The 15,084-nt window shown below is 43.2% G+C and overlaps 1 protein-coding gene and 1 long non-coding RNA gene across 7 annotated transcripts in view; one reads left to right on the top strand and one right to left on the bottom strand.

Annotated features, from left to right (window-relative positions):
- Window positions 1–2,088: 2,088 nt before the first annotated feature.
- Window positions 2,089–4,112, bottom strand: LOC124869000. Its single transcript, XR_007038449.1, has 3 exons — window positions 3,825–4,112; window positions 2,914–3,042; window positions 2,089–2,833 (listed from the first exon to the last, which is right to left on the bottom strand). It is a non-coding gene; the product is annotated as an uncharacterized LOC124869000 (long non-coding RNA).
- A 230-nt stretch (window positions 4,113–4,342) lies between these two features.
- The window catches only part of ctnnd1 (catenin (cadherin-associated protein), delta 1), a 43,296-nt gene continuing 32,554 nt past the window's right edge, over window positions 4,343–15,084 (top strand). Inside the window, exons 1-2 of one of the 6 annotated variants that reach the window (XM_047366690.1) lie at window positions 4,343–4,518; window positions 14,311–14,458. In XM_047366690.1, the coding sequence (XP_047222646.1) occupies window positions 14,318–14,458 (141 nt within the window). In that variant the 5' untranslated portion in view covers window positions 4,343–4,518; window positions 14,311–14,317. Of the gene's footprint in view, window positions 4,519–5,226; window positions 5,283–14,310; window positions 14,459–15,084 lie in introns of those variants that run through there. The other 5 variants (XM_047366692.1, XM_047366691.1, XM_047366693.1 and 2 more) reach the window with 5 other exon arrangements.

Genomic DNA, 15,084 nt, shown 5'->3' on the forward strand with positions numbered 1-15,084 from the left:
ATCCTAGACATTATTTATTTTGCCACTTTGTGTTGTGTAATTAGTTATCGTACAGCAGACATTTTGTATGTTTAAGGGAAAACAAATAAAATGCCAAACACAATTCCATTTTACTGTATTTAAAAGGTATTTAGATTTCCGGTTGTGGGTGCCGTGCTGGGTGGGGTCTGCCCTGTTGCGCCGGTGGGCGGGGGTGGCGCTGCGCAGGGCCCTTGCCTTGCCGTTGCGGCGCACTGTGTGGTGGGGAAGCGGGGTGCGGCGGGGTTTCTTAGAGCGGGGCTGTGTGTGGAGCTTGCGCTGTGTGGGTGTGGCTTCATTGGCTTCTCGGCCACGGAGTTCACCTGTGGGGGTGTGCCCCTGTGGGTGTGGGGATTCGTGCCGTTTGGGTTCACGGGGATGTGTTCGATATCGGTGTCCTTGTTGGGGGTGGCCCTGTGGGGAGGTTCTTGTTCTTGTTGGGGTTCACTGGGGGTGGGAGATTCATGGGGTTGAGATCAGGGTTCGTTGGGGGGTCGGGACTGCTCCGTCCTGGGGCGGCTTCGGTTGGTGGGTTGCTTTGGGCCATGTGGACCCCTCTTTTGTACATAGCCCCCTCTCCAGAGGTGGATGGGGGTTGTTGGGGACTGGGTTCGGGGCAGGACCTGGGCGGGGGTCACCCGGGTCTGGGCAGTACCGGCGCTGTCTGCCTGCCTCTGCCCCAGGAGGGAAGGGGACTACCTCCTGGGTCCGGGGGCTGGTTGCCCTGAGGGGGTACAGGCGCCTGGACCTGGGAGTATACAGTATGCATGGGGAGTGTGAGAGAGTGTATGACGTCCATTGTTGTTATCCTTATGTTGGGTGTGAGTGATTTTATGTGTATGCATGAGGGTGGGAGTGGATGATTGTGACTGTGTGTGCCTGTTTTTTGTTTTTTTTTGCAACAGGTTGGGTCTTGAACTGCTCCCTCTCCTGTATCAGCTTCCTCCCTGCCACACCGCCTGCTGGTGGTTGGAGTCTGTGCCCACTGGTGTACTTGTGGTTCTCGGTGTCCGCGGCCGGGTGCTTTGGTGTGGGCTGGCTCACTCCCGGTGGCTGCTTGCCGGGGCCTGGCCCCCTGGGCTCTGTCGGGGGGGAGGTGTGTCCCGGGGTCTTGGGCCTTTGGGTCCATGGCTGGATCTGCTCGGGCGTGGACGGCAGCCGGCAGGGCCTGTGGACTCGTCGTTGCGGCTCCCTGGGGCTTCTGCACTGTCGCTGCTGGGTGGTTCCCCTGGGACTCTTCACTGCTCTTCTCTGGGGGGGTTGCGGTAGTCCCGGCGGTGGTTCTCCTGGGGTTCTTGTGCTTTGGGGGGCCTTTAGATGTCTGTGACTCAGTTCTCCTCAGTGTCCGTCCGGGGACCATGGGGCAGGCCTGTGGGTCCTCACACTCGCTATTGCATATTTTTGTGGAGAAACCTTGTATACAAAAGCGCGTCCACACTCACACTCACAGGTGTTAAGCTTCAGGTGCTGACAGATACACAGATGTTCTATTTTGGGCGGCACCTCTCACTAAGTACATTTTACATTCAGAATTATCGTGTACTATTTTGTTAAAAAAAAATAAAACAGCTGTAGGTGTATAAGCAAGCAGGGTGTAATCTTGTATTCTCTTTATCCTTCTTTCTCTCCTCCACTCTTTCCTCCTTTTCTCCCCTTTTTCCCCATCTCTCTTTTTTTTTGAGCTTAATTTTTCCTTTTCATTTCAGTCTCCGTGTCTGTAACAATTGAAATATTCCCAAAGAAGTTTATAATAAAGTTTCTTCTATAAATATCAAGCAGAGCTTTAAAGCAATAGCTGTGATGCGCTGCTTGTGAAAGTAAATCTGTTGGGCAATTTCTTGGCACTCAGACAACAATTCTGAGCGATATTCTGCCGGACAGGACACGGTAAAAAGAAAAAAAAAAAAAGGTATTTAGATTTTTTGGACAATGTATTATCAGTATACTCATAAAGATTTTACTATACGCTATCCAATTGTTCCAAAATAGTGACTAGCAGTAACACCACACTAGTCGTCAAACATACAATGTTTTTGTCAAATATATGTTAAATACATGCAACAAGAAATGTATTTTGTACTAATGATTGTATATTTTAAATAGTGAACTTCAATGCCATTTGGTCCTTTTGTTTAAGAATTCAGAACGATACCAAACAAAACGCTGGTGTGCAAACTGCAAATTCTAATGGTTATTCAGATGGTAAAACAGATTTATCAGTAGCAAGAAAGTAACTATGACCTTACCCTTAAAAAATTAGTTTAAATATAATGTAATAACAGATATCGTTGCTGCTTCTGGCAAGGCGCTAAATTGTAAACAGATATTTTTGGCTCTGATTAGGATTAAACCACGTTTTAATAAAACAACCTTCCCCCCCTTTTTGTCTCTATGTATTACGTTTCTCTTTCCTGTCCACTCAACCCAAAGCCATTCAAGTCTGATGGCACCTCATACTGCTGGTGTCATTTTAAGGCAGTTGTCTGATCCGTATGCAAAATACACTTAGTAAATTCAATGAAAGGTTAAGAAGTTTGATAACAAATGTATAATGCGAGTTCTGGTCCGGGGTGTTTCTTTAACTTCATCGGGCTGATGTCTGCAAGGGAGAGGAGAACTCATAAAATTGTGGAACGTAGATCTTCCAGTGAGCGTTGAAGGGTGGACAAGTAAGGGCTTGGAGAAACCAGGGTGCTGCTAGCTGACAGTCTTTAAATTCAGTTTGTCCAGGAAGGTAACAGCATGAGGAGGTCCGAGTTATCACTCCAGAGAGTCTCACGAAGAGAAATCTCCAGAAGAAAGCTTGAGATTTCACCTTCGGAAACAGAGAAAAAAATTGTAAGATACATGCAACAGCATAAGGTACAAGGAAAATCTCAGACAGCCTGACTTTACCCCAATGGTTAACACTCAGGTGTCAAATGACAGCAGCAGGCAGCTTGAGTAATGCTTCAGCTGAGTAGGCGGTTGAGATGCAGGTGCTCCATAAGCATACAGTTCAGCCCTGCCCTTCCTGAAGAAAACCTGCAGCTCAGTGGAAAAACACCGCATGCCTTGAGACGACAGGTGTTGTGAATTGGCACTATATAAATAAAACTGAATTGAATTGAATGGACAAAACACAACCCAGGACCCTGAAAGATGGAGGTTTCTCATTGGTAAAATTAGACTGTGCTTAGGATTAGGCAGCATTTAATTTGTATTTTATGATAACTGGGTCTGACTTCATTGAAATGTAACCAGATGTAATCAAACAGATTATATTGTATAGTAAGCCAAACTGGACTGGATTACATTGGCATGAGTCGAATGAATCTGAATGGAATTGGAGTGTAATAAATTGCTCCAGTTTTTCCTGTAAAGCTTCTTGAGAAACATCCGTTGGAACTAGGTGCTATTAATTAAACGAAATTGAATTAAACATTGTGGTGCCTCCTATGTGTAATGATATTTAGTTAAATACTATAATTGCTTCAGATAAATCAATTTTTTTTTCATTCGTGTAAAATCAATAGATGTATTTTTCACAACTGGGGGTCAGACAGCTCTGGAGGAGACGTTCCTCATTTCGACCACACGGTGGCAACATCGGAACTCTACAAAAGTGGGTTTAACTTTGAGGCACACTGAAGTGTGATAATCAGAAGTAAAATTAATTGTTTCTTTTCAAAAGGTGCAATAGAAATATAAGGATAGGAACAATGCACAGCACATAAACTATATCAGAACTATGTTTTACGACAAAAAAAAAAGCATCACCAGAAGGTAATTTAAAAAAAAGTGATGAGTAAAAATAAAAAACAAACCTTTAGCTCAGTGTTCCAAGGCACTGTTTTCAGATTGATGTTAATTTTGTATTTCATTTGCAAATTAAGGTCCCTGGAGGAAACCTGGAGAGGCATTAAGTTGCTTGAGGTCCAGTGAGAGGTTTCCACTGTAAGTGATGACTTGGAGAATCTATGGTGTAACTTGATGTGAAAGGTGAAAATGACCAGAGCAAATAATGGAGACGTGCTGAAGTTGCAACATGGGAATCAATCCGCCGAGCCACAGGTTGGTCGCCTCCATGCCACGCTGCACTGATGCAGTAAATCATGGAAAATTTACAGTGCGTCTAATAAATAAACTTTTTAAAAATATTCCAATTTATTGAGTTGCACCTGTACCTAAACGCGATAAGCATAAAGTAGGATTTCTTCATTTGTATTGAGTGTAAAGTCATAGGGGAGGAGTCCTACAGACGGGAAGGTGAGGGCTCCACACCAACCTACCCCGTCTGAGCGAGAACAAAGTTTCTTTTGTTGACTGGATCATGTGTGGCGTTTAGGAACCACATAGTTACCTTAGAATAAGGCGACCCTGGGTCTGGATCTCATCTTTTTTCCTGCTTTCTCACATCGCGCTGGCCCCCGCCTCTTCCTCCCCCCAGCGGAGAAGAAGAAGAGCACAGACAAGTGAACAAGCGAAGGCGAGGAGAACAGAGGAAACTGCGCTGCATAGGTGAGTGTCTTCTGCGGTCTTCGTCGTGGTTCCTCTCAGTACCTCTTTCGGGTCGGGGCTTTGTCTCTGCTCGGGGTTTAACTCGGACTCCGCCGACGCGTTTTTTCTTGTCTCACCTAAACTCTTCACCCAGCCCGGATTGTGTCAAGCGAGAGAACTCGGCTAGGCCCGAAGCCATCAAACACTTCTGGACTTTGACAAACAAAACCCGCTGAAAGTGTCTGCTGAGTCGGTAATGGTCCTTTTTGCGCTCCGTGCGGCTGATTGGGGGTTGTTGTAGGTGGGAACAGAAGCGGCTTCTGATTTGCTGAACTTGGCTGTTGGGAGCGCAGGCTAGCGGCGTAGCACAAAGCTAATGGAGCTAGCATCCATGTCTTCCTTTCGTTGATGAATAACTTGCGGGGGAAAAGTTGTGGTGAACTGTGTTGCACTGAAAGTGGCAGTTATAACAAAAACTAAACCCAAACACGTTAGGTTGGTTGGTTTTTAATGTATTTGAGAGACCTTTGAGGGTCTGGGAGGAGTTTTAACATGACACATCGGCTATTCGCTGCTGCATTTTAAAAAGGCATCTACCCCTATTATTTCCATGAGATTCCGTGTGTACTTAGGACAGGTGAGAGTACACGGAAGTCCCCTGGGCCGTCTTACCACGTAAGCTCGTAAAGTAAAGTCAAAGTCCAGTCTGGGCTTATCAGTTTCCCCCATTGTGTGCTCTGAAACGCCCACTCTCCGTGGACGGTTAACCTGCGCGGAGCTTTCAGGTGACTATCCTCCTGTTGTTTCTGTGATGGCTTTGATTTTTGTTCATACTTCTGTCTCTGTTTAAAGTCTGGTTTACAGTTTCTTTTTTTTTTTTTTTGATGTGGTGCGGTAGGTGGAGGAGGGAGACGGGTGGGTACGGTGGTGCTGTTGGTGTATGGTTGGTTAGACTAGAACCTGTTGTGTGGGTCTGGACCTTGTGGGGCGTGGTAACAACAGGAGTGTTTGTGGCTTCATTATCCAGTCCCTTGTGTGAAGACCTAGTTGTACCTTCTCCACTTACACCTTTTCTCTCTGAAAACGGAGAGGAAATCTGGCTGGATATGCAGCTCCTTTCCAGTTTACAGCCACACACTTTAGCGTGTTTTACTGGGATTCTATGAGACACGACCAGGAAGTAACATACAGTAGTGAAAGAGAAAGATACACGATTTTAATTTCTCTCTTACAATTAAAAAAAATCTGAGTGCGGCAGGCGTTTATATTTAGCCGCCCTGAGTCAATAGTTGGTAGAGTTGCCTCTTGCCAGGGTCACAGCTGCAGGTCTACAGATGACTCCATTTACCGGCTCTGCAGTTTTCAAGTCTCGCCATAGGGCCGGTCTGGACTTTGACTGGGTCGTCTTCACACAGGAATATGTTTTTATTTAAATATAGAACCACTAAAGCTGTGGGTGTATGCTTAGGGTGTGTTGTCCTGCTGGAAAGTAAGCCTACACTCCAGTTTGAAGTTGTTTGCACGTTTTTAACAATCTGGGATTATTTATTTGGCTTCATCCACCTTCCAATCAATTCTGACCGGTTTCACTGTTCTTGCTGATGCTGCCACCGCTATTTTCCTGTAGGCACATTCTCCCACCTGAGCGGTGGGTCTCTGCAGTTGCCCCAGCAATACCATGGCTCTCTTCGCTGCTCTTGTAGTGAATACTCTCGGGCGGCCATGTCTGTGTAGGTTTGAGGTTGTGCCATGCTCAAACCCATTTTTAGATGGATTGAACTTCTCCACAACTTTATTGCTGATGTGTCATTTTATCTTCATTGTTCTCTGTTCTCTAATGTTCTCTAGCAAATATGGAAACTCTTCATAATCCTCTTTCCTCTTCACAATAATGTGCTGCCTTTGGTTGCTTTGTTGTGTAGAATGCCGGTAAAATAGATGAAATTTTAAGCGGTGCAAACATGTTTGCAAGGTCCTGAATTTTGGTGGATTGAAATAAACGCTTTCAGGATTTGTAGGATTTGTTTGACTGCGTGGACTACAACACACCGAACCTGAGACGGTTTTCCTATTCTGGTACAACCCCATAATCGTTCTTGTATTAATTTTGTCCCCCTTTCTACAATCAGCTGATCAGTGAAGCATGGACATGCCTGACATATTTCTGTATAAACCAGTCATTGTTGCTTTGACCTGTTGGAACATAGAGTAGATTGAAGACAAGTTTGGGCAAGTTTAAAAATGTCCCCTCTCTTCAAACGAGGGGGGAAAAAAGCAGCGGCCAAAGAAAGGCAAATGGACACGACTTCTCTCTTTTGTTGCTTGGAGTTATTCCTAGTCGTTCTGTCTGTGGAGACTGAAGTTCTGCTAGCCAGTCGGGTGTTTTAAGCAGGGCTATCATTTGTGAGTCTGTAATGAAGGGCTTGCAGGGCACACATTGGGTGTGTCCCCCTTCTGACACACACCAAGGCTGGAGTCTTTCCGTATTTTCTCCACCTTCCTGCCTGTTCCTCCTCGTTGATTTATCTCTCTTGATCTACATTTCCAAAAGTCACACCTTTGGCCTGTTTTTACTTGAACGTTGAGAGCGTGGGCTGCCTATGCATATTAGATGTGTGATACGACACTCGGAGGGGAACGGATAAACGCAGCGGTGAAGCGAAACCTCTGCTCGGTTCCCTTCCTGGGTGCTCGTGGTTAAGTTCTTGGAAAGACTGACCACCAGCAGCTGTTGCGCGAACGTTCCTATTGAGAAGTGTAGTAAAAATTGAAAGTAGTAAATCTTGTTGCTGAAGAAGGGTTTAAATCTAACATGTGACTTAAAAAAGATTTTAAAATGACACAATTCTATGACTTGTGACCTTCAGAATGTGTTAATGTTTAACTAGCTATAAAATACAGCAGTGGTCTGGTTTAACAATTGAGTTTTATGTGAATCCGTTCAATAAAAAGACAGACGTTTTGGTTGTGTTGATGTGTATCCCTTCACTTCCCACCTCTACTTGATGCAGCCCAGTAAAACCTGTGTTGTTAACCAGCTGCCCCACACAGCCACACTTGCATAATCTCATTATTGCTCTGTAGACACAGTGGCTTCTGCTCTGGGGTTTAATTATTGATGCTATGCTATAGTGGTAAGCTAACTTGTTTTTAAGATGGACACAGGATGGTAGTTTCTCTTTTCTTTTTGCTGAGCTGTAAGTTGTCTGGTGCATTAAATCAAAAACCTTATCGGGATAATAGACAATTCTCTTTAGGCTTATTCAAGGCGACTTTGGGAAGTAGTAAACATCCAGGACGGCGCAAGCTAATAGCTTCCATATAAATATGAGTCATTTACAGATAACTCCAGTAAAGCTCTGTCCTTCTACAACTTGACACAAGGTCGGCACCATGGAGGACGGCTTGATTGGCTTCAAAATGGTGAAAGGGCGACATGACCAGCACACCTTCTACCTGGTACTCCTCTGCTCAGTAGGAAAGGATTTGTTTAAAATGGCTAAATAATAAAAATAAAGGGACGTTGAGTCGAGCAGCAACTAGTCAGAACCTGTATCATCTTTACACTGTAAAAGCTCTACATTACTGCACGATTGATCTTATAAGTTATTAAGACTTCTAGCTGTTATCTTGTCTAGAGTTTTGCTCTACAATGAAATGCGTCGTGTTACAACTTATTTTTTTCTAAATCGTCGCCAAACGTATTACTTATTGGTTTTGCCCCGATTCAGACAATGAACACAATGTTATTGTATTGGTTATAATTTTCTGACATGTGTATAAATGGAAGATTGTATTAAAGTATTTCTCTTTAGTAATGGTGTCAAGATTGAAGACAACTGACAACTGTAGCTGATACTGAATCTTAATCCATTCTAAAGTTAATAAAATCAGTGTTTGTCACCTCTGTAGCTCGCCAGACGCTTAAAATGGTTAAGATGGCAAGTTATCGTCTTAGTTGCTGCAGTTTCTGTGATGCTTCATTGTGTAAGATGACATGGACTCGCTCTCAGATTTCCCACCGATTTAGCACCTTTCCTGGTTGACTGCTGATTTGTTCGGCAGCATTAGTTCCTTAAGACTGCTGCAAAGGCAGCACAACTTAACTGTGACCAATAAGGACTTCATCCAGGGCAAAACCTCTGAAGTCCAAATGCCCTTAGTGAAGCCAGCTGTTTTTTACGTCAGATTGCACACTCTACAGATGATGGTGAACCTTTTTACCCAGTTTGTATAGTGGTGTGTTCAGAAGGGAGGACGTGGCTCCAACTGCTGCAAAAGATGACCTATATTCTCCATCGCAGTGGCGGGTTCGTCATCTAGAACGATAGATTTAGTCAGTTATGAAGTGTCACATCACTGTACCTCCTTTCAGAGTTAGCTGGGTGGTTTCATTGTATTTGGTCAAATGTTTAGATTTAAAATCTCTAATTAAATTGGTGGTATTGAATGAACCGCTCTGACTTCCACCTCAAGAAATAGCTGATTAAGTCTGAAGGTGGTGACTAATCCACTTTCATTTTCTGGTTTTTAATTTGGTTTAAACCAGCTGTACTGGCAACAAAGGTTGGCATGTTCTGTCATGTTCTGTGGCAGCTGGCGAAATGGTGCCGAATCATTAAACGTGTCAATACTTGGATGAAAACAAACTCTAATCCAAAGATTAAAAAACAGGACAAGATTGGCTGCACAGTGTGATTTTATGCTTTTCCAAATGTTGGACGTTGTGAAGCTGGTTTTGAGCATGAGATTGAATTTAAATATGGTCTGAAAAACTTCAAGTTGAAGCAGGATTTTAGACTAAAGAAGTCGGTGCTTTGTGTTGTGCTAAATGTTTTGTCACCTGTTCCGCCCTACAAAAAAAGAGGAATCTGGACTGCCAATTTGCTGCTGTAGCATTAGGCATTGTTTGGTATTTAAATATCACCTGGAGGTGTGTTTACACTCTTGGAACCTTAGTTTTGAAATTCTGATGTCATTAACAGACTTGGCCAACGGCCATCAGAGATAGCATCACACGTAGGCCCATCATTGACTGGTTGGGAAGGAGCCAAAAGTAACTGGCTACACTGCAACTGAGACGCAGAGCATGAAAAAGGAAGAAGAAATAAATGAGCTCAGGTGAAAAGTGGGAAGAACTGCTACACTGAAGCGGTGAGGGATATAGACTGTACGCTGGGATGTTGATTGTGGTGATGAGAGAAGTTAAATCTCATCTCCACACAAATTCTAGAGTGTGATTAAACACTAATAATTGCTTTAAATCTAAGGTTTACCATTTTTTATCGAACAAGAGTTTTTCCATTCACCAATTACTGCAAGTAGCACAACTGTGCTTTTAATGTGCTACTCAATAGATACTAGTTGATCTTATTTTAAAAACACATTTATTTCTGCGTTCATGGAACCAATAGTGAAATAATAGTTTGAAAAGTATAAAACCAGTATAAAATCTGCCATACTGCCAGGTGCTGTAATTTCTGTTTATTTAGCAAGACATAACATGCAGTTTGGCAATCAACTGAAAAACAATTTAAAACATAACAAGCATGGTTGATGATAAATAATCTGGCTTGAAATGGTATCAGCGTATGATAAAAATATCTGGGGCACCAGCAATAAATATGCAGATATCGCTCCAGCTGAACACATTTTCTTGTCTTATTTGTTCAGTTGCATTTAAGGTGCCCTCCCTGTAGCAAGGCTGCTCATCTCCTTTCCCGCTAAGATAAATGAGCTTTTGTTGTCTATATGGGACAGCTGGCCTTGCAGAGGCTCCTTAAAAGCCTGAGTGAAACACTTAATGTGAGTTCAGGTAGACATGTTCGAAACCCGCTCTTTCTTGGTGCCGTGTGTTGCGGCGCACGCGTGAAGGGGCATGGGCCTGGAGTAGAACCCCTCGTGGTTTCGTGTCGGGGCGGTAAAGGTGGGACTAGCTGGATTTGGGCCAAGGTCAATGCACAAAACACACAGGGCGTACGCCAAATCTCAGCGCGCCCATTCAGATGAAGCTGAGTCAGCAGTGCAGTTGTCCAAGCCACAGCAGCATTTTAAACTTTATTTCAGCTGTGGGGTTTAGTCTGTTTTTGCAGACTGGGACAGGATGTGTGTCACGCTGCTACAACCACGTGGTGGCTTATGATAATAAAGGAATACACAACAGCCACAGTTATGGGGAACTATATTTTTGGTTGGGAACAGTAGGTTGGTGTGGTGTATTGCTTCTTGGAGATGTTCATGGCTTGGTGTGATTGCTGCACTACTCCATTAGGAGATATAGTTGGGCAGCTAATGGCCTGACGATGGTGCAATGGCTGATTTCGCAGGCTTTAAGTGACAGAAGCCATTTACAGCAAAGTGCGCCTCTCTACAAGAACGTTAAGATATGTTAGAAGCTGTTGAGATTAAGTCCAACCGTCTGTTGCAGAAAGGAACAGAAGGTTCTTTACATCCTTAATGTGTATTGTGCCAGGAACATTAACCAACTCCAACTATGGTAAAAAAGTTCTCTGAGGTGGTGTCAGTATATTCACCATGAACGGGTCTGCATCAGATCCTCACAATTGGTTTGCATAGAGTGAGAATACCGCAGGATCACTGGATTAACACACGACACTAAAATAAGAATATGTGATGCGAACTAATGACTTGTGTTTAGCAACAATTGTTCCTGTTGGTGTAGAAATGATACTGATTAGTTGCTAATTTGATGGATATACTTATAGAAAGAGAATAAAAACTTTTATTTGCTTTTTTTTAAAGTTTGGCACAGATTATTATACCTGTTTGTTGTTCTGCTCCTAATAGAGCAGCACAAGCATGACAGCTTAATATTAGTTGGTAATAAGTCAGGCTTCTCAGGTAGACCCAGCAGTCGGCTACCGTACAGTTCTAGCTTGCCAACTGGAGTTGAGAGACGGCTGTCCCTTTTTTTTTAAATAGTGTTGCTCGTCTCTCCTTTAGTTTCCACACCACGACTGTTGGGGCTTTTTGTGGCAGCGCAAATTTCTAAAAGGCTAGATTTGTTAACGTGTGGGACCCCTCTTTAAGCCAGCTGACCAGCAGTATGCAGCAACAAGTGAGGTTAGTTTGTGGTTGGTCTAAAACTGGGTAAAAGAGATTTTATACGAAAGAACAAAATACCTTTTTTAATTAAAGACCGTTTTAGGAGCTGGGATTGTGTGTTAATTTATGTCATCCAGTTTATATTAATACCGGTTATAGGTGCTGGACCAGAATGACAAAAAGATTGCTTTTAAAGAAGAAAAGATGTAGCCAGGAAACGTTCTGCAGGTGATCTCTAAATGTTTCATGTAGAAAACCACCCCATGCTTAGCATTCCCGTTGCCAAGTTGCTTTTCTTGATCTCAGAGGCAACACCTGACAGCTGCTGCAGTCAACCTTTTCAACACAGACATGCTTTTGTCTTATTTTGGAGTTACTGTTTAAGCCAACTGGCCATCTTGTTCCACCAAAGAAACAGCACCTGGTTCTGCCTGCATCCAATGTCCAGGTTTCAAGGAGAACCGCGCAGAGACAAACACCGATGAGAGAAGCGTAATGCAGGAATGACAGCTCCCAACAGCTGAGGCAGGATATGACACGCTAAATCTTACTCTTGAATGTATGACAATGGTGCTACAGGAGCGTTTTCTGTCTGCTCCGAAGCGCCTCTGACCACAAGTATCTTTTTTTTTTTTTATGCTTTCTCCACACAGATGGAAAAAGCTCTCCGCTTTAACGTCACCGCTCTGTTGGGGTATATAAGAATAAAAGGAAAGTTATTAATGAATATACACACTTGCCACTTTATTCAGTCTCCCTGACCCACATACACACATCACTTGCTTTTATACAGATGTGAACGCACTCTCAAACTGGCACACATCCACATTCACTCGATACTGGAGTCTTTGTTCATTCAGACTGTCACGTATATGCGGCCGGAGAGCAGATTTGAGATCCGCGAGTCAATGAACTTTGAAGTAGAAAATGATTTTTGCCCTGGTCTGGAGATGAGCCATGATAATGTCATCCGTTTATTAGTCTCTGCTGAAGTAATCCCATTTCAGATTCCTCCATCCTCCCACGCCAGTCTCCCCGCGGAGGGTAAAAGTCTAAGACTGTGTGATGGTCTTACTTAGGGCTGGACTGGCCTCTGTAATTTAGATTTATACCATCTGTGGCATGTGTTTAGGTTGCGTTTCTTTTTTAAAGTCCACAATTAACAGAAAAAGAACCCCTACCTTTTTTTTTCTTTTTTGCTTCTTTCCTAAGCAACCATGTCTTCGTTTCTTTCCAAGCATTTCCTTTGTGGCTACATGGTAAATTGAGTGCATGTGACATGATTGATTGTCTCAATTATTCACAGTAATATAGCTCAGTGGGCTGTTTTTAAAATGCCGTATCAGGTCGTATTTAATTTTATGGTATAGTATTTCAAGAAGTCCATTTGTATTTTGTGTGAACACAGCAGGCTTCTAGAACAGAGTCAAAGAAGCAGCGAAGCACCACGAACGTTTAGATGATGCCTGTACAGAGTCTATAGAAATCAGCTTGATAGTGTGTTGTTAAGGATCCTCAATGGCTAATTGTTAACCACAGTTATGGTTGCGTAAGGTTGGATTTTTGCAAGTACAGCAATGGCTGTTGGGAAGGCAGTATTTGTTTTTTGTCACTACAGACATAAAAGACAATGTATCTTTGTATTCATCTCTGGAAAAGGTTCAAACAAAGCTTTACTTATGTTGGTTTGCTTTCAGAGCCTCAGACAATAGTCTTTGCCTGCTGATCCTAACAATTGCCTTTAACATTGTGTGGTTTTGGGTGATATTTTACAGATTTTAGTGTTAAACTAGAGATGCACCAAGAAATCAACCAATTGGGATCAACGCTTTCTTTTTGGTTGTTTTTTTTTTATGCTTGATCAATACATGGCTGGTTGGAAACTCAAAATTCTGATCTTTTTCTAATCAGTGAAGGGACCATACCTAAGCTACCAGGTCACAGTAACAACAGTACTCTGTTTCTGATTAAGGAAGACTTAAAATGAGCTTTTGGGGAAAAGATTGGTTTATTTCCATTTACAGCCTTTACTGTAAGATTCCAGTAACTTTGCACCACTAACCTTAAGGTCATGAGTTCCCTCATGGAAAGAGGTTTCCTTTGGAGACATTTTTAATTAATCATTTCAAAACTTTATTATTTGTTGTTGATTTAATCACACATAAAAGAACGACCTGATTTCTTGTTGCTGTGATACGCATTGTCCCAGTTTATAAAGTTTAATAACTCACATCCCCTCTCTCTGCTCTCACACCTTTCTCCTTTTCACCTTCTCGCTATTTTTGGTCAAAAAGTGCTAACAAGCTCCACATGCTGCAGCTGAAAAATGCCGCTCTTTCTTCTTGTCATGATTCTCACTGTCTAATTTCAACACAGCTTAGCAGCAGGTGTAGAAAGACTGAAATGTGACAATAACTTGCTCACATTACTCCTTTGCTGATCCTGGACCAGCCTTGAATTGTTTTAGGTAGATTCTGAAGGAGAGCTCTGCTTTTTTTTAATCTGTTTTCACTTTCGTCAGACTTTCTCTGCTTTATTTTCCAGCTGCTTTCTAATTGCTAAGTATAAACTTCATTATCGATTCCTCACTGTTTAGATTCCCTGTTGCGCATTGCGTCAGAGACCTACTTTTTATCTGTGTCTGTACTCGGGTGATTTTCTGCCTGTTCTGATACATCCTGGTGTTGGATTAATCTGTCCCTTTGCTTTGTGGTGACGGTCCTGTCCTGTCCTGTGCTCTGCTCTCAGTGTGTGAATGGAGCAGTGTGCGAGTACGGCCTCCCTGCTGGCCTCCGTACGGGAGCAGGAGAGGCAGTTTGAGATGCTGAGCCGGGCTCTGGAGGAGGAGCGGAGGTCCTGTGCCGGCACCTTGCCCCGCCCCCTCCCCAACATGCAGGTAATGCCCCTTGTCCCTACTACCGCCGCTACCCTCATTAACATTTTCCATCTAAATGCTCCTTGAATTCTTCCCCTTTGATTTGAACCGGTTCATCCAAAGTCATCTTCATGATCACCCCCATCTGTGTTGACTGGCTGGATGGCAGCAGACCATACTGGGGCGAAAACATGCCCTCTTTTGAACAGATTTACTTTAAGCATTGAGATTAAAGTAAAGCAAATACTTTTAATGAAGTCTTTTAAAGGAGGTAATGTCTGCCCTCTTTTGTCGCTGCTCTTGATTCAGCTTGTCACACCCATCCCATATTTTCTCAGAAACTCTCTGTATTTCACTCAGAACAAGCATCTTATGATTGTAACCCTCCAGCTGTCAGGCTTAGGAAACACTGTGCAGGCCCGTTGTTTTTGTCTTGACTTGTCCATGAATGTTTGCATGCAGAACCTCAGCTTGGTTACAGCTTACGTTTGGTGTGTTGTTATGACTTCTTCTGGTACGGGTTTGCTCTTGTTTTTTTTGTTTAACTTGCTGGATTATGTTTAGAATAAGGAGGGTATCCCTTGGCAAGGCAAGGATAAACAGAAGATCCCAGCACTTGATTTTTTAAAACTATGTCACTGTTTTCT

Source organism: Girardinichthys multiradiatus, chromosome 5 (assembly GCF_021462225.1).
Source record: "Girardinichthys multiradiatus isolate DD_20200921_A chromosome 5, DD_fGirMul_XY1, whole genome shotgun sequence".
NCBI classification, from domain to species: Eukaryota; Metazoa; Chordata; class Actinopteri; order Cyprinodontiformes; family Goodeidae; genus Girardinichthys; species Girardinichthys multiradiatus.